The sequence below is a fragment of the Cervus elaphus genome, chromosome 3, assembly GCF_910594005.1.
Source record: "Cervus elaphus chromosome 3, mCerEla1.1, whole genome shotgun sequence".
Taxonomy (NCBI): domain Eukaryota; kingdom Metazoa; phylum Chordata; class Mammalia; order Artiodactyla; family Cervidae; genus Cervus; species Cervus elaphus.
In genome coordinates this window covers 13,090,819-13,113,531 of record NC_057817.1, presented here as the reverse complement: position 1 = coordinate 13,113,531, position 22,713 = coordinate 13,090,819, and the positions used below count along the sequence as shown (strand labels likewise).

Genomic DNA, 22,713 nt, shown 5'->3' with positions numbered 1-22,713 from the left:
ACACACTACTTTCTTCTGTGCTGAAACGTGTTAACTCTCTTATTCTGGATTGTGCATTGGAAAATTCTAATAAAAACAGTACAATTAAAAAAAAAAGTCTTTCATTGACAGAACACCTGCAAACTTAATGAGGCAATCCACCGAGATAAATACATCAACTAATAAATTCCCATACATGCAGCCAGTAGTATCACTGGCCAAGCACAAATCATCAGGGAGGTTTGAGACTTTCAGTTCCTTTGGTCACAGGTTAACCAGAGCACATATTTCACACAGCAGATTATTTCTTAAACAGTCCTTTCCTCCACGAAAACAAACCATTCTACTGACCACATTTAGAAACAACCCGAAGGAAACTATAGCTAAGGGGAAGAATGGGACAGAAGTCAAAGTCTAGGACACAGTTCATGGTAAAGCACTGTGTGTTTATGTGGACACTTTCTTTGTCTCCTCCGGTATGTCATTATCTAACTCTTCACTCTTCCATATGTCTCACACATGTGTTTCAATGACTACATTATGAAATCCTGAATTTTAGGAACTATTAATAGCTTTGAAACCTTTCTTCTCAACCTCTACTTGTAAACCAACAAGACAGTGGGTAACAATTATATTTAATATTCACAAAGTACTTTGGTTGAGATGTAGGGAATTAATAAGAGGATTAACTGCAGATTCAATATAACAGTTATATGATTATTTGTGTTTTATTTTTCTTCTTGAGGCAATTTTGGCATATTGCATTTCTTTGAGAAAAATTTCTGTTTTATATAAATGTTCAAAGGTATTGGCATAAAGCAGTTCATGCTATTCTTACTATCTTTCTAATTTCTGTAGGATCTATAGTGATGTCCCCTTTTATATTCCTATGTTTTATTTTATTTTTTTTAGTGATTACTCTTGCCAGAGTTGTGTCAGTTTTTTTAATCTTAAAACCAACTTTGGAGGTATTAATTATCTGTGTATTTTCCTTCCACTAATTACTAATCTTTTGATTTTTGGTCTTTTATTTTCTAATATGTATTCACAACTAATGTTTCCTTATATCATGGTTTAACTTATCCCATAAATTTTGATCTGCAATTTGCAATAAAAATTACAATCATGTGTAATCAAAAATTGAAATTTTTTCATTATAATTCAATTATTTTCAATATTATTCAAGATATTTTCTCATTTCCACTTTCTTCTTTGACTCCAAAGTTATTTAAATGTATACTTCTTAAATTTAAAGCATATGGGAGGACTTCCCTTGTAGCACAGCATTTAAGAATCTGCCTGCCAATGGAGGGGACATAGGTTTGATCCCTCTTCCTGGCAGATTTCACATGCTGTGGAGCAACTAAGCCCGTGAGCCACAGCTGCTGAAGCCAGTGAGCCCCAGGGCCCAGGAGCTGCAACTACTGAGCCTGCTTGCTACAAGCATTGAAGCCTGCGTACCTAAAGCCTGTGCTTCACAGCAGGAGAAGCCCCCGCAATGAGAGCCCATGCCCTGCAACTGGAGAGCAGCTCCCACCCGCCACAACTAGAGAGAGCCCACACAAAACAACGAAGACCAGATGCAGCCAAAAAGGAAAATGAATGAACCAATTAAAAAAGAAAGCACATGGAACCTTACCAAAATATCAGTGGCATTTTTCACAGAACTAGAAAATATAATTGTAAAATTTGTATGAAAAAATCAAAATCCCTGAGTAGCCAAAAGAGTCCTGAGAAAGAACAACAAAGTAGTAGGCAGCATCCTTTCGAATTCCAGATATTACAAAGGTACGGTAATCAGAACAGTATGGGACTGGCACAAAAACAGACACATAGCTCAAGGGAACAGAATAGAATCCGGAAATGAACCCACACCTAAATGGATAATTAATCTCCAACAAAGGAGGCAAGACTATACACTGAGGAAAAGACAGACTTCAATAAATGGTGTTGTGAAAATTGAACAGTTACATGCAAAAGAATTCAAGTGGACTACTCTCTCAAATCATGTACAAAAATTAATTCAAAATAGATTAAAAACTTAAATGTAAGACCTGTAGCCATAAAAATTCTAGAAGAAAACAAAGGAAGAAGGCACTTTAACACTGATCTTAGTAGCAGTTCTTAGATATGTCTCCTTAGGTAAAGGAAACAAAAATAAATGAATGGCACTACATCAAATGGAAAGGCTTTTTCAAAGCAAAGGAAACTATCAACAAAATGAAATGGTCACCTACTGAATGGGAGAAGATATCTGCATATGATGTATCCAATAAGGGGTTAATATTGAAAAATACACAAAGAACTCATATAACATCAAAACCCTTCCCAAACAACCCAATCAAAAGTGGGCAGAGCATCTGAATAGACATTTTTCCAGAGAAGATATACAGATAGTCAAAAGGGACATGAAAAGATGATGATCAATATCACCAATCATTAGAGAAATGCAAGAAAACCACAATGAGGTACTACCTCACACCTGTCAGAAATGACTATCATCAAAAAGAACACAAATAACAAATGTTGGTGAGGATGTGGTGGAAGGGGAACTCCTGTGCACTTTGGTGGGATATAAACTGGTGCAGCCACTATGGAAAACAGACGAATGTTCCTTAAAAAATTAAAAATGTAACTTCCATATGATACAGCAATTCCACTCTTGGGTATTTATCTGAAGAAAACAAAAACACTAACTTAAAAAGATATAAACACCCCTGTATTCACTGCAGCATTATTGACAATAGCCAAGATATGAAAGCAACCTAAGTGCTTGTCAATAGATGAATGGAAACAGAAGATGTCTCTCACACACACACACACACACACACACACACACACACACAGGAATATTACTTGGCTAAAAAAAGAATGAAATTTTGCCATTTGCAACAACATAGATTGCAAGGTATTATACTAGGTGAAATAAGTCAGACAGAGTAAGACAAATGCTGAATGATTCACTTATATTTGGAGTCTAAATATCAAAACAAATGAGCAAACAGAACTATATATGAAATAGACTCATAGCTACAGACAACAAACAGGTTGTTGCCAGAGGGCAGCGGGTTAGGGAAGGGGAGGATAGGTGAGGGAGATTAAGAAGTAGAAAATTCCAATTGCAAAACAAATGAGTCACGGTTACGAAATGTACAGTGTAGAGTGGGGAGGTGGGATGAACTGGGAATTTGGGGTTAGTAGATGCAAACGATTGTATATAGAATGGATAAACCATAAGGCCCTAGTGTACAGCACAGGGAACTATATTCAATATCCTGTGATAAACCACAATGGAAAAGAATATAAAAAAGAATATATGTCTGTATGGGCTTCCCAGATGGTACTAGTGGTAAAGAACCCACCTGCCAATCCAGGAGATGTGGGTTTGATCCCTGGGTTGTGAAGATCCCCTGGAGCAGGAAATGGCAACCTGCTCCAGTATTCTGCCTGGAAAATACCATGTACAGAAGAGCCTGGTGGGCTCCAGTCCATGGGGCTGCAAAGACTGGGACATGACCAAGCACATACACCACTACCATTCATATTATATATATATATATACACACACACACATACATATAATATATATACGAAGTGAAGTGAGGTGAAAGTTGCTCAGTTGTGTTCGACTCTTTGCAACCCCATGGACTAAACAGTCCATGGAATTCTCTAGGCCAGAATACTGGAGTGGGTAGCCTTTCCCTTCTCCAGGGGATCCTCCTAACCCAGGGATCAAACCCAGGTCTCCTGCATTGCAGGCAGATTCTTTACCAGCTGAGCCACAAGGGAAGCCCATATATGTGTGTGTATGTATATACATATACATATATGATATATGACATATATATGACAATCACTTTGCTGTACAGTAGAAATACAACATTGTAAATCAACTATACTTCAAATTAAATTTAAAAAATATGTAATATCTGAATGGTGACAGATCATAACTGGAGTTATTGTGGTGATCATCTTGACCGGTATAGAAATATGAAATCTCTATGTTGTGTAATGGGTACTAACATAGTGTTAACTGCAGACAAATTACACTTTAAAAGCAAACAACTCATAGAAAAAAGAGAGCAGCTTTGTGGTTACAAGGGAAGGCAGGGGGGACTAGATGAAGGCAGTCAAAAGGTACAAATTCTCAGGTATAAGATAAGTAAGTATTGTACTAGGGAATATAGTATACAACGTAAATACAATGAACATTGCTGCATGTTATATATTAAATCTTTTAAGAGAGTAAATCCAGAAAGATTTTATCACAAGGAAAACATTTTTTTCTATTTCCTTAATTTTGTGTCTATGTGAAATGATAGATGTTCACTAAATAATGTGATAAACATTTCATGAATTTAAGGAAAATCATTATGCTGTATACCTTAAGCAGTACTGGATATCAACTATATCTCAATAAAACTGGAAGGAAAAAATGAGGCATATAGAAATATATATAAACATAAGTATGTACATACACACACACACACATACACACATATGTTGGTGATGCTATCTAACCATCTCCTCCTCTCCTGTCACCTTCTTCTTTTGCCTTCCATCTTTCCCAGCATCAGGGTCTTTTCCCATGAGTTGGCTCTGTGCGTCAGGTGGCCAAAGTATTGGAGCTTCAGCTTCAGCACCAGTCCAAGGGACTCTCAAGAGTCTTCTCCAGCACCACAATGCAAAAGCATCAATTCTTCAGTGCTCAGCTTTCTTTTTGGTCCAACTCTCACATCCAGACATGACTACTGGAAAAACAACAGCTTGGATTATACGGACCTTTGTTGGCAAAGTGATGTCACTACTTTTTAATATGCTGTCTAGGTTTGTCATAGCTTTCCTACCAACCAGCAAGCGTCTTTTAATTTGTGGCTGCAGTTGTCTGCAGAGATTTTGGAGCCCAAGAAAATAAAATGTGTCACTGATTCCACTTTTTTCCTCTTCTATTTGCCATGAAGTAATGAGACTGGATTGGCACAGCACAAAAATAGACAATACTTTATAAAAACTAGAAATGGAGTATAACATCTAAAAATTATTAATCGCTATGTTGCATACCTGTAGCATATAATATATAAATCAACTATACTTCAATTAAAAAAAAATAAAACCATGTATTTAAAAATACATTCAATTTAGCTCTTAGCCACCTTGGAAAAAATGAAACCACATGACTCATGCAAAGACTTTGGAATAACTATGCATGTTAAAGAGGGTAATAATAATAATAATAATAATAATTATGTACAGTAGCTAGAAAAACAAATTAAAGAACAATCAGATTTATGTGGTATAGAAAGCCTTTTGTATAACTCTAGGCATTTATACCCATAGATACAATCACTGTTTTTACCCTACAAAACACTTTTTTTCCCCCTACAAAATCACTGTTATAAGGACGGTTAAGCTTCCATTTGTCTCCCTCTAGGACATTTAAAAACCACAACTATTGCTTTTACATTATGCATTATGTGCCAGGAATTAAGTACTTTACAAGGAGAACTGCAACCATCTGCACTAATCTGACAGAGCTATGGAATCTAAGAACTGAGACCACCTGTGTCAACAGGATTTATTTGTGACAAGAAAACTTTGCCAAGGAAGATAAGACCTTAAACCAATAAATAACTTCATTGTTTGTTTCAGGAAATTCCCATATGTTAATTTATCTCAGATAAACAATCTGTTCACCTTGGCAAAGAGTTAACTTATCAAGAAACAGTTTACTTATCATCAAGACATGCTTTGAGAACCTCACCCTGCTATAGATACTAACCATAAAACTTGTATCAGGTCAGGAACTTTCCCAAATCCCTGTCTGTTCTCCACCTTAAAAAAGCTACCTTAAACTACTTGAGCCCAGACTTTCAAATCCTACAAATATCCCTCCCCCTGACTTCCCCTTCAGAGACTGTCCAGGAGGAGCTTCCTCCTACTGCAGCGAATTCTAATAAACTTAGTTTTGCTTGATAAACAGGGTGCCTGGAGATGTTTTGGGGGAGTTCAGTGATACATGCTTATTCCTTTAACCCTCATAACATACTTGGAGCAAATTCTATTCCTACATTATTTCTGCAGATGAGAGAATTGAAGTACACCAAATAGTTAAAGTGACTTAAGCAAGGACACAACTTAATTTACATGAATCCAAACTATGGTACTGATATTACAGATTCCCTCTTGCCCCCATATGTCTTGATCTAAAGATGCACTAAAGAATCCTATGCCCTGATCCTCTCAGCTGTGTCCAGTAATTACAGGATTAATCACTGTAATCAGTAATTTTATTGTCTTCCTCGCTGAACTCTTTGAGGACAGAGACATTTCTTGTTTGTCTCCACACTGCCAGTGCCTATATATATCTGACACATGGTAGGCATTCAGTTATGCATGCATGCACGCTCAGTCATGCCCAACTCTTTGAGATCCCATGGACTGTAGCCGACCAGACTCCTCTGTCCACGGGATTTCCCAGGCAAGAATGCGGGAGTGGGGTCACCATTTCCTCCTTCAGGGAATCTTCCTGACCCAGGGATTGAACCCACGTCTCCTGCATTGGCACGTGGATTCTCTACCACTGAGACATCTGGGAAGACAGGCATTCAATAAATGTTAATAAAGTGAATATTAAATAAAGCCCTACTTTACAAATGAGGCTCTGAGATATTAAAAAAGTCTTGCTTTAACTCTCCCAGAAAGTAACTGTCAGAACTGGTGCTCTTGCCAATGCACCATTCTTTAGTTCAACTTGTAAATGAGCTCTCAAATGGCAGCTTTTATGAGATGAGGGTCTACATACAGTTCAGTGGGGACTCGTGTATAAAGTCCTACCGAAATATTATATTTCTTTTCTTTTTGCTGACATCTTATCTCAGTGTGACCGTATAATTATCTCATGCTGATTTGATGCTGATATCTCTCTGATTACTAAAAAATGGGAGGTGTTCATTGGTTAATGCAATTTATGACAATGTTTTAAAATACTGGGAAGTTACTACAGTTTCTTTAGTATTAAAACATTTGTAATACTAAACAGAGATTTACCCATATAAGGTTCTTTTTTCTTTATTATAGGAGGAATGAATGCTATATAAATATTTGGACTTTAGAAAAAAGTTTAACATTTTACATAGAAATAAAATTATGAAAGGAAAGAAAGTAGCCTGGGAAGGTTATCTGCTCCTGAGAAAGCTACTCATATAAGAAACAACATGAGGAAAGATAATAAAAAAGCAACCTACAGACACACATCAGTCAGATGCAAATGTGCAAACCCTGTTTAGATTCTGAACGAACCAACTGGTGTATTAATATATAAAGATATTGTGAGCCAATCACAGAAATGTGAGTGAGGACAAGTAATAGATTACTATGGGAAAAAAGTCCTTAACTTAGAAATATACACTAAAGTATTTCGGTAAAATAACAAGTTGCCTGAGATCTGCTTTAAAATTCTCCATGGAAGGTGGGTACGTGTGACAAGTGTGTATGTGTGCATGCTCATGTGTGTCCTGATGAAACAAGATAAGTAAATGCTTACAATTATTGAAGTTTGTGATGAGTACATGGGGATTTATTATAATCTATTCTCCACTTCTGTACACGTTCAAAACTCTCACCATAAAGAGCTTAAAAAATGGCTAATTTTCCCAGTATCTTACTCAGTATACAAATCACCTGATCATTCACATACATTGTTCTTGCTGTTCAGTCAGTCTTGTCTGACCCTTTGTGATCCCATGGACTGTAGCTTACCAGGCTTTCCTGTCCTTCACCATCTCCTGGAGCTTACTCAAACTCATGTCCATCTGAAGTCGGTAATGCCATCCAACCATCTCGTCCTCTGTCATCTCCTTTTCCTCCTGCCTTCAATCTTTCCCAGCATCAGGGTCTTTTCTAATATATACTGGTTACATCTGGGTCTTTTCACATATATACATATATATGCACATGTACATGTATATATGTGTATATACATATACACAAGTACATATGTATACACATATATACATATATATATGTATATATAGATAGATAGATAGTATATATACACACATATATACTACACCGGGGTCTTTTCACATTTATTTCCCAGCATCAGGATCTTTTCACATATATACTAGCTACAAACTCAGTATCACAACCCAAAGCAAAAAATTATTCTCACCTGTGGATAGACTCTAAAATTTAAGAAAGCAGTTACTCTTTCTCCTGGAAAAATTTTGTGCAGTCTCTAGCTGAGAATCAAGGAAACATTTTTTCCCCCCTACCTGTCCACTTCTTCTGCGCCAATCAGAAACCTCAAGTTTTCTGCTAATGAAAGGCCTCTGCCCCACTCCGGGCAGAGTACTGGTCTCCTAGTCACTCCTGCTTTTCCTAGTTTGACTTTTTACACAGCACCAGATGATTCGTTAAGTGCCAACTCATCCTTTATTCTGGTAAGATGCAAAGCCCCAAGAATCCTTAAAGGTGAGTAAAGAACAGACTTCTGGACTCTGTGGGAGAAGGCGAGGGTGGGATGATTTGACAGAATAGCATAGAAACATTTATATTACCATTTGTAAAACAGATGACCAGTGCAAGTTCGATGCATGAAGCAGGGCATCCAAAGCTGATGCTCTAGGACAACCCGGAGGGACGGGGTGGGGAGGAAGGGGGGTGGGTGGGGCTCAGGATGGGGGGATACATATACACCTGTGGCTGATTCATGTCAGTGTACGCTAAGAGTCAGCACAATGATGTCCAGTAATTAGCCTCCAATTAAAGTAAATTAATTAGTTAAAAAAAAAAGAATCCTTAGGGTGAATATATCAATTATAAGACGCATATTCCTTTAAGGACACAGAATATTTCCTCATGTAATTTAGAGTAAAACACAGTATAAAATATTCTTTATATTAAGGACTTTTTATATCTGGCCTGTTTCCTGGGTATTTATTTAAGCATGACTTTTTCCGTCCTGATAGCATGAAAAATCCTTCCAAAATGTGAAAGAAAATGCTAATAATCTTCAGGAGCAACTAGTTTTACTGTAAGTATAACTATACCTTTCATATGTTAAATCAGTAAAAAGTCAAAATGTGATATGCAGCAAATAGCAAAAGTCTAATATTGAACAGGAAACAAGGCCTAGATTATAATGTCCTAGGGATGTACTAATTCAGAAATGTAGGTCAATCCTTTTCTAATATTTTCATGAGTTTTAATTTTTTTAAATTAATGTATGCTTGGCAATGGAAAATGGATTAAGGCATTCTGCTGTTAGCTATTATTTTATTGCCTATTTAAGACATATAACAATGTTGTTCAAATATTTACATAACATTGTACTAATGTTTAGAAAAACAAAATTAGCAAAAGATGCCACAAACAAATATAGCTAATACCTTGCTTCAATTGAAATCATTGCTGCTTCTTCAGGGCAATAATGGCATAACATCTGGGAGATTTCACAGGATCAAACAACCTCACAAGCGCAGACCACATGATATCATCCTGTAAATTGATAAGTGATTTAAATAGACAACTGTTTGTTGAAGATACAAATGAGAGATGTTAGACTATATACCAGAAGATGAGAGCTACATAAAAAACAAACTATAGAAAAGAAAATTATTCTTTGTTGAAGAAAATTAACACTTAGAATTTCACCTCAGGAATTTACATTGAGGAAATAATTAAAGATGTATGTAGAGAGTGAAACACCAGGCTACTCCTTGTTACAACTGTGAAAAACTGAAAGAGGCTAGAAACAATTGGGTATTACTCAAATAAATCATATGATGAAACATCATTCAGCTTCTGTAGTGCAGTTAATGAGACAGAAAAAAATCTAAATAAAACAAATGAAACAAATTAGATGAGAAGCTGTATTTATGATTTGATTCAATTTTTAACTACAGTAGAAATAATGTGCTCATACATACACATGCAACATACATATATCAAAAGCTCTAGAAAACATAATTTAAGAGCTAATGCTGAAAGGTGAGATTACAGTTACTTTCAAATTTCTTTTAACATTTTCTAACATTAAGTGTGTATTACTTTTATAAAGTAATATTACTGAAAATATTATCAAATGAACAACTGTAGGATTTCTATCACTTCATTACCAGTTAAACTCGGTACATACTGTTATGCCCACCTATTTTATTTAGGTCACTGGAAATTGTTTTGAAAAGGAAAATGATGAGTACCTAGTAAAATAAGCCTGATTCTGTGAACTACCAAGGTGAAAAGCAAAAGTTTTCAGTGATTTTGAATTAGTAGCTTAGCAAAGTATCCAATTATCCAAATACTTAAAAACTGCCTTTCTCCATAAAAATATCATTTATTAAAACCCACTTGTTCCAAGTAGCTTGCTGGAAAGAAGTAAAGCTCTTCATATGATAAAAGAAATATTAAATTAAAGAGCTTATAGCGAAAACATAAGGCTGAATCTACAAATGGGATTAAACAGCTCAAAAACATAATTTGATTACAGCTTAGACTAGAAGCTGAAAAACACACTTTCCCCAAAGATAAACCAAAAAATCATTTTTCTAGTCATTCAACATAGATAAAACAAGTAAGACTGAGGAAACAGAAGCAATGATTAGAAAGAAATTTCAGTACTGCGGAGTCCATATGTCCCCAAATTCAAAAATGAATTAAAAGCTGATTCTTACAAAGTGAAACATAAATGATATCCTTTAGGCTGTATTCCTAGCTATCCAGTATGTCACATATGGTGGTCTGTGTGCATTGTCTACTGTATAGTAACTGCCATACAATTAAAAGAATGTACACTTTATTACAGCACCTTTTGGGGAAACATCAGTTGTACATCGATCTGCTTTTGTTTCAAAAGAGATGGAAAGAATATTTAAACTTGGAAAATATAACGAGAAAAATTATCTTACTAGTTATGTGAAAGAAAGTTATCGTAGTTATAAGCAGATAGATATGACTGGATTTAATAAAGATACTTGTATGCATTGAAAATTAACATAGTTTACCTGCTCTTTCAGGTAGCAAAGTCGATCCAGAAGAATCAAGGTCTCTATGCAAGGAGCTAGAACAACTTTCAACTAAAAGAAAGAATAAGATAGCACAGTGGTACTTTAAAACAAACAAAAATACTAACTTAACACTTACATTTAAGAAAATATATCTACAGAAACTTGCATAAGGCCAAATCTCCAATATCCATTGTACATCTTCAGAAAATAAATACTTCAGAGATCAAAAGTTTTTCTTTTAATAGTTAAAGGCAAAGAATATCCTTTGAGTGACTTTGGGATGGAATCCAAAAGCAATCATACACATGTGATAGAAAGCTTTTAAAGGGGTACTAAGAATGAAATTCATTAAAAGGAATGCTTGTGAAATAATTGCATGGAGACCAATATGTGTTCAAAGAACTCTAAAACCTCTTTCCACGCATTTCTAATACACTTTAAGAGAAATCTGCCATGTGTTCTCTTTATTACAGTCCTGACACCTAATATAGTTCTAAAATAGGAAATGATCCAAAACAGTTTTTCTACATTAAGAGAAAAACAACGTAGATTGGTTGGCCTCATAAAAAAAATTTAATAGGATCCCACTCAAGTCTAGCAACATATTCAATTTAATATGTTTAATTCTGAAACTTACCATATTAAAAGCCTCCAGTTCATTCACTCTAGGTTTATACTTCTCGTAGTAGTCCATTATAATTTTTTCTGGCAGCTTCAAGATAAAACAACAACAATAATAAATTTAGTAACAGTTAAAAATATGTTTTTTTCCTAAATAGATGTACCCTAAAGTAAAACAAACATAATAATTCAAAGCAATCTTAGGTGTCTGAAGAGCTCTAAGGATGTTCATGAAGCAAGTCAATTTAACTAAATTCTTTCATTTAAATCTTCTGCATCAATATAGGTTATCCAGTATATCATAAGTAAAATCAACAATAAGATCCTATTAACTTTGATTTCAACAAGTAGTAATGAAATATTTACCTTCACTTGTTTCTATGTTTGGGGTACACAGTAGGTAGGAGCTCAATAAACAGTTTTCAAATAAAATTAAATTTAAACAATATATCTAAAAATACATATATCATAGAGAATAATGAAAAGGCAAAAGGAATACAATAAAGACATATTCAGATTAACCATAATTTCTTCTAACAACACTTAACCAATCCATCAACAAGCACTGCTTTCTGTTTTTTCTCTAAAACATGACACCCATAGTACACTGAATCCTCGTGGTTAGTAGGCCACTTTGTAGATAATTTATTACTACATGTTCTGTTCTCACCAGTTGAGCTTATGCCTACTGCATTAAGTGTATTTGTTCCTAAACTTTTTTATTACAGTGATTTTATAATGACAAGATATAAATATTAAAAATCAATAAAATATAGATGCAAAAGGAAAAACTTCTTTATATGTTGAAAGCCTTTGTGAAAGGCTTGATAAAGGAAAGTCACCAGAAGAAACTGCTGTCAAATTATATATGATCAAGGGGCTTCCCAGGTGTCACTAGTGGTAAAGAACCTGCCTGCCAATGCAGGGGTCATAAGACAAGCAGGTTCGATCCCTGGGTTGGGAACATCACCCGGAGGAGGGCATCACAACCCACTCCAGTATTCTTGCTTGGAGAATACCACGGGCGGAGGAGCCTGGTGGATTAGGTCCATAGGGTTGCAAAGAGTCAGACATGACTGAAGTGGCTTAGCATGTATGCATGCACATGTGGTCAAGACAAATGACAGACTGAATAAAAAAAGTCTAAAATCTGAAAGGACTGTATTCCGATCTCCTTGCAAATGTATAAATATTTTTTCAAAGACCCTATTCTTTCTCTATTACATGAAATTTCTTTTGAATTAAAAAAAAAAAGGGTAACTAACACTGAAAAGTAAGGCTTTGTTTTATCTCATCCAATTTCTAGTGTGGCCTTCCAGAAAATATTAATATCTCCCCTTTGGTACAGAACCCAAGAAGATAATGGTTTTCTCTCCAGCCCCTTTTTTGCTCATCTTTGAATTCAATGAGTACCTCCTGAATCAAATTTTTACAGTAGAGTATATTGGACTAATCTAGGCCTGAACTTCAAGCCAGCAAAACTCACCTCAAAAAATTGTGAATGTGTCTGAATTACAGCCTTTAGTCTTTACTTCTGTCCTGCCCTGTGAGATTAGCAGTTACAGAACAACTCAGAACTCACAACCTTTTTTCAGTCCTGCCTCAGCAGCATACTGCTTCCTACAAACACGGGTTTTCAAAGTGATTCCTTGGGCTCTACAATAGTCTCTGTGTCTCCTTTATGTCAAGTTGAGAAGTACCACCCTGGTCACAAACTGGTTTTGTTTCAAACTAGGAATTGTTGATTTTGCCCCTCAGGATATGCTGCTTTAAAGTACCATATTGTTGGTTGGGCTGGTGATCTGCACGCCTAGGCAATTTCTCTTGACATCACTCTGTATCCCTCTTTACCTTCACTGAACTTCATAATAGACATGGTTGGAGATTTAACAGGCTTTTTGATTTTGTCAAAAAGGACTCTGTATTTCTGTTTCTCTTTCCATTTGTTGCTTTGGTGTGATTTTGAAGAGAAAAGATAAGACTATCATCTTTACTTTCCTATTAAAAAAAATGGACGTCTTTTGCTTTACTTTGAATAATTCAAAGCTGGATACTATAAACTATGCATTATAGATATCTGATGGACAGAACTTAAGGTAGAAATCCAACTAGAGAAATTATATGCAAAGGTGTGTGCAAAAAACAAAATAAAAGGCCTTATTCTTATACCAAATGCTTGGTGGATACAATTATATTATTGTTTCTAAGTGAAAAATTCAGTGTTTAAGATTTGATTTCATGCTTTAATCAACTTTTCCAACTATCAGTCTCAAAATATTAGATCAGAGAATCTATGGAAATTTTATGAAGACACTATTTAGTTCTAGGATGAATCTGTAACATACACATAGGCATGGTCTCATTTTACTGATGACATTACTGTAGTTAAACCCAATAAGAGCCAAGATAGGGGAAACATCCTAGAGATAAAGAAGGCATCATAATTGAGGAGGTGTTTGGTGTAGGCAAGAACATCCATGGAAACTTACAAGTTGAAGTGTGCATTGAATGCAAGCTGGGAGCTTTGGTCATGAATTCCATTGCTCCTTGCGGCCCGTCTCCAGGACTCCAGAAAAGGGATTAATATTAGCTAAGGTGTATAATGGGGCCCTAGCTCGGTGGTCTGTGGTTTAGGTTTAAGGAGATACCCAGTCCTAAAGAGAAACTAGGTGAGAGACAGCAAATGAGAGGTCACATTGAGGGGCTTTACGTTTTTTCCCTTACTTTTCTTACAATGTTTTTTTTGGGGTTTTTTTGGCATTTTAAACTGCAATAGTCCTGTTGGTTTTGACAGACTTGCTGAGTTTTTGATGACCTTGACATTACTCAGGAGCCCTAGTCAAGCATTGTGTATGATGTTCCATCACTGGGAACAGTTTTCCTCATAATTAGACTGGGGCTATAGATATTGAGAGGGAGACTACAGATGTAAAGCATCATATTCCTCATATCACATCCAGGGTATTTACTATCAGTATGATCTGTCACTGTTGATATGGATCTTGAGTACTTGGCTGACATTGTTGTTATTCAGTTGCTATGTCATGTCCGACTCTTTGTGACCCCATGACCTGCAGCTCGCTAGGCTTCCCTGTCCTTCACCATCTCCCAGAGTTTGCTCGAACTTGTGTCCACTGAGTTTGTGATGCCATCCAACCATCTCATCCTCTGTCGTCCCCTTCTCCCCTTGCCTTGGCTGATTTGTCTCTTTTCCTACATTATTTATTAAAATTGTCTTTTTATAGATCTATATATATGAGGGCCCTGATAAACAAAGGTGGTCCATATTTCAACTCCATGGGTAATGGGCCAAATGAATGGATAAGACGTACACAATTGTTCAGAGATCCTCCCCACACACTACCTGATCAGAAGACAGGTTAGCAACTGACCTTTTCATCAGTAGATGGTAGGACTGAGGCTGCTGATACACCCTTGGCTAGAAATCAAGGTGGGTGGACGTGGTACCACGTTGAGAATGCAAAGGAAAACTTCAGTTAAAAGTGCTACTCCATGGAACACATGAATGATATGAAAACGAAAGTCTTTACTGACTTTCTGACTTACTTACTGACTGAGAAAGTTGTGATCTGGATAGAAGATAAAACCAACAACATTCCCTTAAGCCAAAGTCTAATCCAGAGCAAGACCATAACTTTCTTCAATTCTATGAAGGTTGAGGAAGCTGCAGAAGAAAGTCTGAAGCTAGCAGAGGCAGATTCATGAGGTTTAAGGAGAGAAGCCATTTCTATAACGTAAAAGAGCAACATGAAGCAACAAGTACTGATGTAGAAACTACAGTAAGTTATCCATAAGATCTAGCTAAGATAATTACACCAAACAACAGATTTTCAGTGTAAATGAAACATCCTTCTACTAGAAGAAGATGCCATCTAGCAATTTTGTAGCTGAAGAGGAGAATTCAATGCCTGGCTTTAAAGCTTCAAAGGGCAGGCTGAAATCTCTTGTCAGACAGGGGCTAATATAACTGGGGACTTTGAAGCCAACCTCATTTACCATTTCCAAAATCCTAGGGTCCTCAAGAGTTATGCTAAGTCTACTCTGCTTGTGCTCTCTAAGTGGAACAACAGAGTCTAGATGTTAGCACATCTGTTGACAACATGGTTCACTGAATATTTTAAGACTATTGTTGAGATCTACTGCTCAGAAAAAAAGACTCTTTTCAAAATATTACTACTCACTGACAAAGCACCTGGTCATTCAAGAGCTCTCATGGAGATGCACAACAAGACTACAATGTTACTTTCATGGCTGCTAATACAACATCCATTCTGCACCCCAAAGATCAAGCAGTAATTTTGACTTTCAAGTCTTATTATTTAAGAAATACATTTTGTAAGGGTATAGCTGCCATAAATAGTGATTCATCTGATGGATCTGGGCAAAGTAAATTGAAAACATTCTGGAAAGTATTCACTATTCTAGATGTAAGAACATTGATGATTCATGGAAGCATGCCAAAATAACAACAGTAACAAGAGCCTGGAGGAAGCTGATTCCAACTCTCATAGATGGTTTTGATGCGTTCAAACTTGAGCAGAGGAAGTAACTGCAGATGTGGTAGAAATAGCAAGAGAACAAGAATTAGAAGTGGAGCTTAAAGATGTGACTGAATTGCTGTACCCTTATGATAAAGCTTTCACAGATAAGGAGTTGTTTCTTAGGCATGAGCAAAGAAGTGCTTTCCTGAGATGGGATTTACTCCTGGTGAAGATGCTGTGATTGTTGAAATGACAACAAAGGATTTCTAATATTACACAAATTTAGTTGATAAAGCAAAATTTGAGACATTTGACTCCAATTTTGAAAGCTGTTCTGTGGGTAAAATGCTAGCAAAAATCACTGCATGCTTAGAGAAATCGTTCGTGAAAGGAAGAGTCAGCCAGCTTTACTGTTGTCTTATTTTAAGAAACTGCCACAGCCACCCCAACCTTCAGCAACCATCACCGCCATCAGTCAGCAGCCATCAACTCTGAGGCAAGACTCTCCACCAGGAGAAAGATTATGACTGGCTGAAGCCTCAGATGATGATTAGTAGTTTTTAGCAATAAAATATTTTTGAGTAAGGCATGTACGTTGCTTTTTAAACACAATGCTATTGCATACATAACAGCCTACAGTATGGTGTAAACATAACTTCTATATGCACTTGGAAACCAAACACTTCATGTGACGTGGTTTATTGAAATACTCATTTTATTGCAGTGCTTTGGAACAGAGCCCACAATCTGAGGTATCCCTGTGTTGTTATGTGTGCGTGCTTAGTCGCTCACTGTGTCTGCCTCTTTTTGACCCCAAGGACTGTAGCCTGCCAGGCTCCTCTGCCGATGGAATCCTCCAGGAAAGAATACTAGAGTGGGTCATCATTCCCTTCTCCAGGGGATCTTCCAGACCCAGGAACAGAACCCAGGCCTCCGGCATTGTAGGCAGATTCTTTACTGTCTGAGCCAGCAGAGAAGCCCTGTGTTATTATAGTGGTTGCAAAAAGCAGCAGGAAATATTTATGGGAATAATGAATATGTCATCACCAAAGATGACAGGCTACCTATATATTTAAATTGTATCAGTAATTCACTGTTTCTTTAGGGTCAGAGGACCTCATTTACTGTAGATCATTTATAAGTAGTCAGTCCTCAGTATCCATAGATGTAGAACCCACAGATACTCCACCATTTTATATAAGGGACTTGAGCACCCTTGGTATTTTGTTATCTGTGGGGGGTTCTGGAACCAATTCCCCAAGGATACCGAGGGGCCACTGAATATCACTACATGAAAGTTTATGAGCATCATGTACCTGTGGTTGTCTTCCCACTTGTATTTAAACCACTTAGTCATTATGACTACTGCTGATTCATCTGTGATCTAATGTCCACAGGTGAGTTTATCTGGTCTCTCCACATCGCCTGGTCCTTTGGCCTCATCTCTCACCACTGCCTCCTCCACTTGCTTTATGCTTCAACTGTGCTGAGTCCAGAATCATGTTTCTTACATCTCTGTGGTTTTGCACAAGCTATGCTCCCCACCACACACATCTAAAATGAGTTCCTTGCTCACTACCTGCCCATCTTGTTTGCTTAATGCATTCTTACACATCCTTCAAGACCAAGCAAATGCATCAATGTCCTCAGTAAAATCTCCACAGGCAGCGTGAGTCACTCCAGGCATACATACTTTATATATGTATCTATTATTGTAAGTTCATGCTATAATTACTTGTTTTCTTTTCTCATAGGTCAGGTCTTAATTATCTTTGTAGCTCCAGAGTTTCCATGGTTCTTGGCACATTGGAGATTCTTCAAAGTAAATATTTGCTGATGAATAACTAAATGATTGTAGTCTCAAAAGTTTTGCTTTTGCCCTCCTGTTCTGGAGAAATATTTAAGGACAATTTTCTGAATTATCCTCTGCCAACTTCCACTAAGGTTCTAAATGTTTAGTGATTTTCAACTTAGTCCGTTCAAGAGCACACATCGACCCCATTAAATCACCACTTTTATTGTCTATTTCATTCTCAATATCTGAGAGTAACATTATTTGAATATTCATTATATGTATATGGGCTTCCTTGGTGGCTCAGACAGTAAAGAGTCTGCCTGCAATGCAGGAGACCTGGGTTTGATCCCCAGGTTGGGAAGATCCCTTGGAGAAGGAAATGGCAACCCACCTTCAGTGTTCTTGCCTGGAGAATTCGATAGACAGAGGACCCTGGTGGGCTACAGTCCATGGGGCTGCAGAGAGTTGGACATGACTCAGTGACTTTGACTTTTGCTTTTCTATTTGCACACAGAAAGTGAAAGTGAAAGAAAGTGAAGTCGCTCAGTCGTGTCCGACTCTTTGTGACCCCATGGGATTGTAGCCCGCCAGGCTCCTCTGTCCATGGGATTTCCCAGGCAAGAATACTGGAGTGGGCTGCCATTTCCTTAACACACACACAAAAGCTGTAGAACATAAGTTCCTTTTATTTTCTTTTCTTATGGACAAATGATCCAGCTCATTCTTTCTCTAGCAAACAGTAGTTTCGTTGCTTTTAAAATCAGATGCTTTAAAAATTTACGGATGTGTGTGTGCTCTCATGCACGTGTGTGTGTGCATTACATGTATGTGGAAGCACAAAGAGAGAAAAGCAATACAAAACAAGAAAAAAAAATGCTGTGGACCATGAAGATAATATGAAACCGTAAAGACAGTTTTGGAGGTTTTCTAAAATGTGGAGAGATACTAAAGTTTGGGACAGAACACAAAATTTGAAAATACCAAACTTTTTTAAGGTCAAGGTAAAGTTAATCACTAGGATTTTGTTATTTTAGACATTTGTAAAGTTCTATAAAAATAATTTACGAAGAAGTAATTGTGCTTTACTAAATTATAAAGAATTTTACTATAAATTTCATTCTAAGAAGTCCATCTATTATAAACAGGATACTCGCTGATGTAAAGTAGCTCATGCTCCACACCATTTATTGTAGGCTAGGGTTTATGGTGAAATCAAAATATTCTTCTTAAACAGAACTATATCTTATCCAGGATTGAAACAATATCACCATTAAGTGGTTAAAGCTATATAAAATTAAAGATCAAGGAAGAGATCATTTTGATAAAAAGTCTTCAAAAGATAAAAACAGAATCATTGCTTTTCCCCTCTTCCATACCGTTTCTTTGTATAAAGTGGCATTTTAAGATAATACGGGGTTTACAATGAGAATGTTAATGGAATCGTTAAAATGACAAATGCTTGAAGACAGCAGATCTCAACCAAGGGTGATTCTGCCCCTCGAGACATTTGTGCCAATGTCTGGAGATTTTTTAAAAAAATTATTTTTGATTGCTACCATTAGGGTGCTATTGCTGACACCTAGTGGGTAGAGTAGAGGCCAAGGATGTAAAACATCCTACAACATACAAGTGAGCTCTCACAACAGAGAGTTACCCCAACGTGGCGAGTTTGAGAAATCCTGCTCTCAGAGAAGACATCCAGTGCTGCGCGTCACAACGGACCACAGGACTCACAGACTAATACCTACTGCTGTATATGGGCCACTTACACCCCTGCACATGCTGTTCTCGTCTCCTTTGGAACCATGTTTTTGTCTGGGAATATTCTTTGTCTTTCCACAGGTTTACATGGTTTCTTGTGACTAAGAAAGTATCAGAGCATGCTAGGAGATGTTCTAGGCACTTTACCTAATTATGCAATTTTGACTATGAAGAGATGTGCTTTGAGAAATCAGAGACACATCAACAGCAATCACCACATTTTCAATTATATGTAAAATTTGTTAATAAATGATTAAAAATTTGGTTAAAGATCTTCTAAATAATTTGATATATCTAACATTTAAAATTTAAGTGTTTTGATAATTTTTAGAATTAGAATCTCACATGAAAATTAATGTCATTTTTAAAATAAAACTATTCATCAATCTCTTTTTATCATGCATGTGGTCAAGACTTTCATTTTAGCACTGATACTTTATGATGTGAGAGAAAAACAATAGGATTTTGTATTAGATCACAAATGTAAGTTCAGCTTTAATAAGTTATCCTATTTCCAACTACTCTGGCCTGATAGACACAATTCTCTTAATTTCTCTCCCTTCACAATTAAAACAAAAAAATCCTCAAAACACATACTCATCTATTTGCTTCCTATCACCCCACTACCTTTTAAATACCTTATTATTTGTTATTTAAACACCTTATTATGTGTTCTTCCCCTTCCAGCTTGGGTTTCTTACCCCTTTTCTTTTCCTCACATATTTTATTCAACACATTTGTCTGTAAATGAGCTTAAACAGTTTTAAGAGAAAAATCAGCAAGTCCTATTATTACCTTTAACTAACTAAGAAAGACAGTCATTTAAGACTCATCTTTTTATGGTGATACTTATTTACTTTAGTCTTTTTTCTTTTGTTTTTAATTGCACTTCTCAGCACAGTGGTCAGAGAAGGCAATGGCACCCCACTCCACTAGTCTTGCCTGGAAAATCCCATGGACGGAGGAGCCTGGTAGGCTGCAGTCCATGGGGACACGACTGAGTGACTTCACTTTCGCTTTTCACTTTCATGCACTGGAGAAGGAAATGGCAACCTGCTACAGTGTTCTTGCCTGGAGAATCCCAGGGATGGGGGAGCCTGGTGGGCTGCCGCCTATGGGGTCACACAGAGTCGGACACGACTGAAGCGACTTAGCAGCAGCAGCAGCAGAGTGGTGGCTGACAGTGGAGATTCTGATGGAAGCTGAATCTGTGTCCAAGTTCCAGCTCTGCCCCTTCGACCAAGAGAAAATGACTTGCCTTTCTTTGAGGCTCTCTTTCTAGATCATTACATTGGGAATAATAAGTATCTGACATAAGAGTTTTAGTGAAGAGTAAATGAGATGATGTTGATGTTTATGGCATAATAACTAACACATAGAAAGTCCTCAGTAAATGTGTGTTAGTCGCTCAGTCGTGTCTGACTCTTTGTGACCCATGGACTCAAGCCTGCCAGGCTCCTCTGTCCGTGGAATTCTCCAGGCAAGAATACTGGAGTGGGTTGCTATTGCCTTCTCCAGGGGATCTTCCCGACCCGGGGATCAAACCCAGGTCTCCTGCATTGCAGGCAGATTCTTTACTGTTTGAACCACAAGGGAAGCTTAGTAAATATTATCTAGTAATAATATTTTAATCAGTAATATAATAAGCATACTAAGAGACATTTACTATGGTTATTATTAAAGACAAACCTGGGAAGAGAAAGCCATCAGAAAAAATAAGTGACATTCTATCTGGATTTCTGACAAAGGATAAAGCACTTTCAAGTAAAATAATATTTGTAAAAATTATGCTTAAGTTTATGTTTTAATATTACTGTAAGAAGTGGAATGAAGTATGAAATAAATATATGCACTAATTAAGACTAATGGAAGTTAAGACCAATTTGGTTAAAAATATATTTAAAAAAACAAATAAAAACAGAAATAAAATAACTAGGATAACAGTGTTTATTCTTATTTATATAAAACTAGAAGGGTCTTCATTTTGGTGACAATAAAAATATTTATAGAAGTCACATCAATTGCATTATTATAAGCAGTACATACACAAAAAGTAGAATAAAAACTAGTGTTATTTAGTTAAGTACTTGCTATGTAGAAACACTGTATTCAGTGTTTTATGTATATTAATTCATTTAATTTTTCTTGAATCCTAGAAATAAATGCTTTTTAATAGTTATTTTATAGATGACAAAAGGGACTACTACCAGTCTAATCATTTTCAGTAATAAACAACTGCAGAGTAAATGTATAATTGGTGCCAAAAATAATAATATCCTTTAGCTTTGATATAACTTAACCATATCTGTATAATTTTTTTCCTTTAAGAAATTCTTTTCATCCTTAACCACCTATTTCATTCTTGATTTCAATTTACAATCAATTCAAAATACCAAAATGATCCAGGTTCAACTTAATAATTTATTTAATAACTCATCTGAATCACGTTACTTTTTTCTCAGTGTTAGAGTATTTATTATCACCAGTCCATCAACTTACCTTTTTGTCTTCAACAATATGTTTTTAATTATTACCTTGGGCCTCTTATGATGTTACAACTTTCCAGGATTCTCTCATTCAAAGACTTTTTGAATTTAAGATTTTTAATTTCAATGAGTTATACACCCTTTAAATGGGTACAATCCTTGGGTTGGAAAGATCCCTGGAGGAGGACATGGCAACCCACCCCAGTGTTCTTGCCTGGAGAATCCTCATGGACAGAGAAGCCTGGCGGCCACAGTCCATGGAATCACAAAGAGTTGGACATGACTGAGTGACTAAGCATAGCACAGCCTTTAAAGGCATGCAGTTTAAAATTAAAATCATCATCTTCTGCTTTACTTACAATTCTCATTTGTTCTGTTTTCTTACTTTTTAAGTCTATTTTGATTTGAGAACTGGCAGATTTTGCCTGAATAAACCTAAAAGGGGAATTACTCTAGAGGTGTCCAACAGCAACTATCCACACTGACAAGAAAGGTGATCTGGAACTAAGATAACTCAAGTTTGGTTTCAATAATTTAGATGTTTTCCACAAATGAGAGAAAAG

The 22,713-nt window shown here is 36.4% G+C and overlaps 1 protein-coding gene and 1 long non-coding RNA gene across 5 annotated transcripts in view; one reads left to right on the top strand and one right to left on the bottom strand.

Moving 5' to 3' along the window:
* Positions 1–22,713, bottom strand: part of METTL25 (methyltransferase like 25) — a 294,875-nt gene that overhangs the window by 186,501 nt on the left and 85,661 nt on the right. The window contains exons 10-13 of one of the 4 annotated variants that reach the window (XM_043880569.1): positions 11,623–11,697; positions 10,983–11,054; positions 9,369–9,477; positions 4,669–4,727 (exon numbers count right to left, since the gene is read on the bottom strand). In XM_043880569.1, the coding sequence (XP_043736504.1) occupies positions 9,385–9,477; positions 10,983–11,054; positions 11,623–11,697 (240 nt within the window). In that variant the 3' untranslated portion in view covers positions 4,669–4,727; positions 9,369–9,384. Of the gene's footprint in view, positions 1–4,668; positions 4,731–9,282; positions 9,478–10,982; positions 11,055–11,622; positions 11,698–22,713 lie in introns of those variants that run through there. The other 3 variants (XM_043880568.1, XM_043880571.1, XM_043880567.1) reach the window with 3 other exon arrangements.
* Positions 1–22,713, top strand: part of LOC122679774 — a 78,701-nt gene that overhangs the window by 4,738 nt on the left and 51,250 nt on the right. The window lies entirely within an intron of this gene.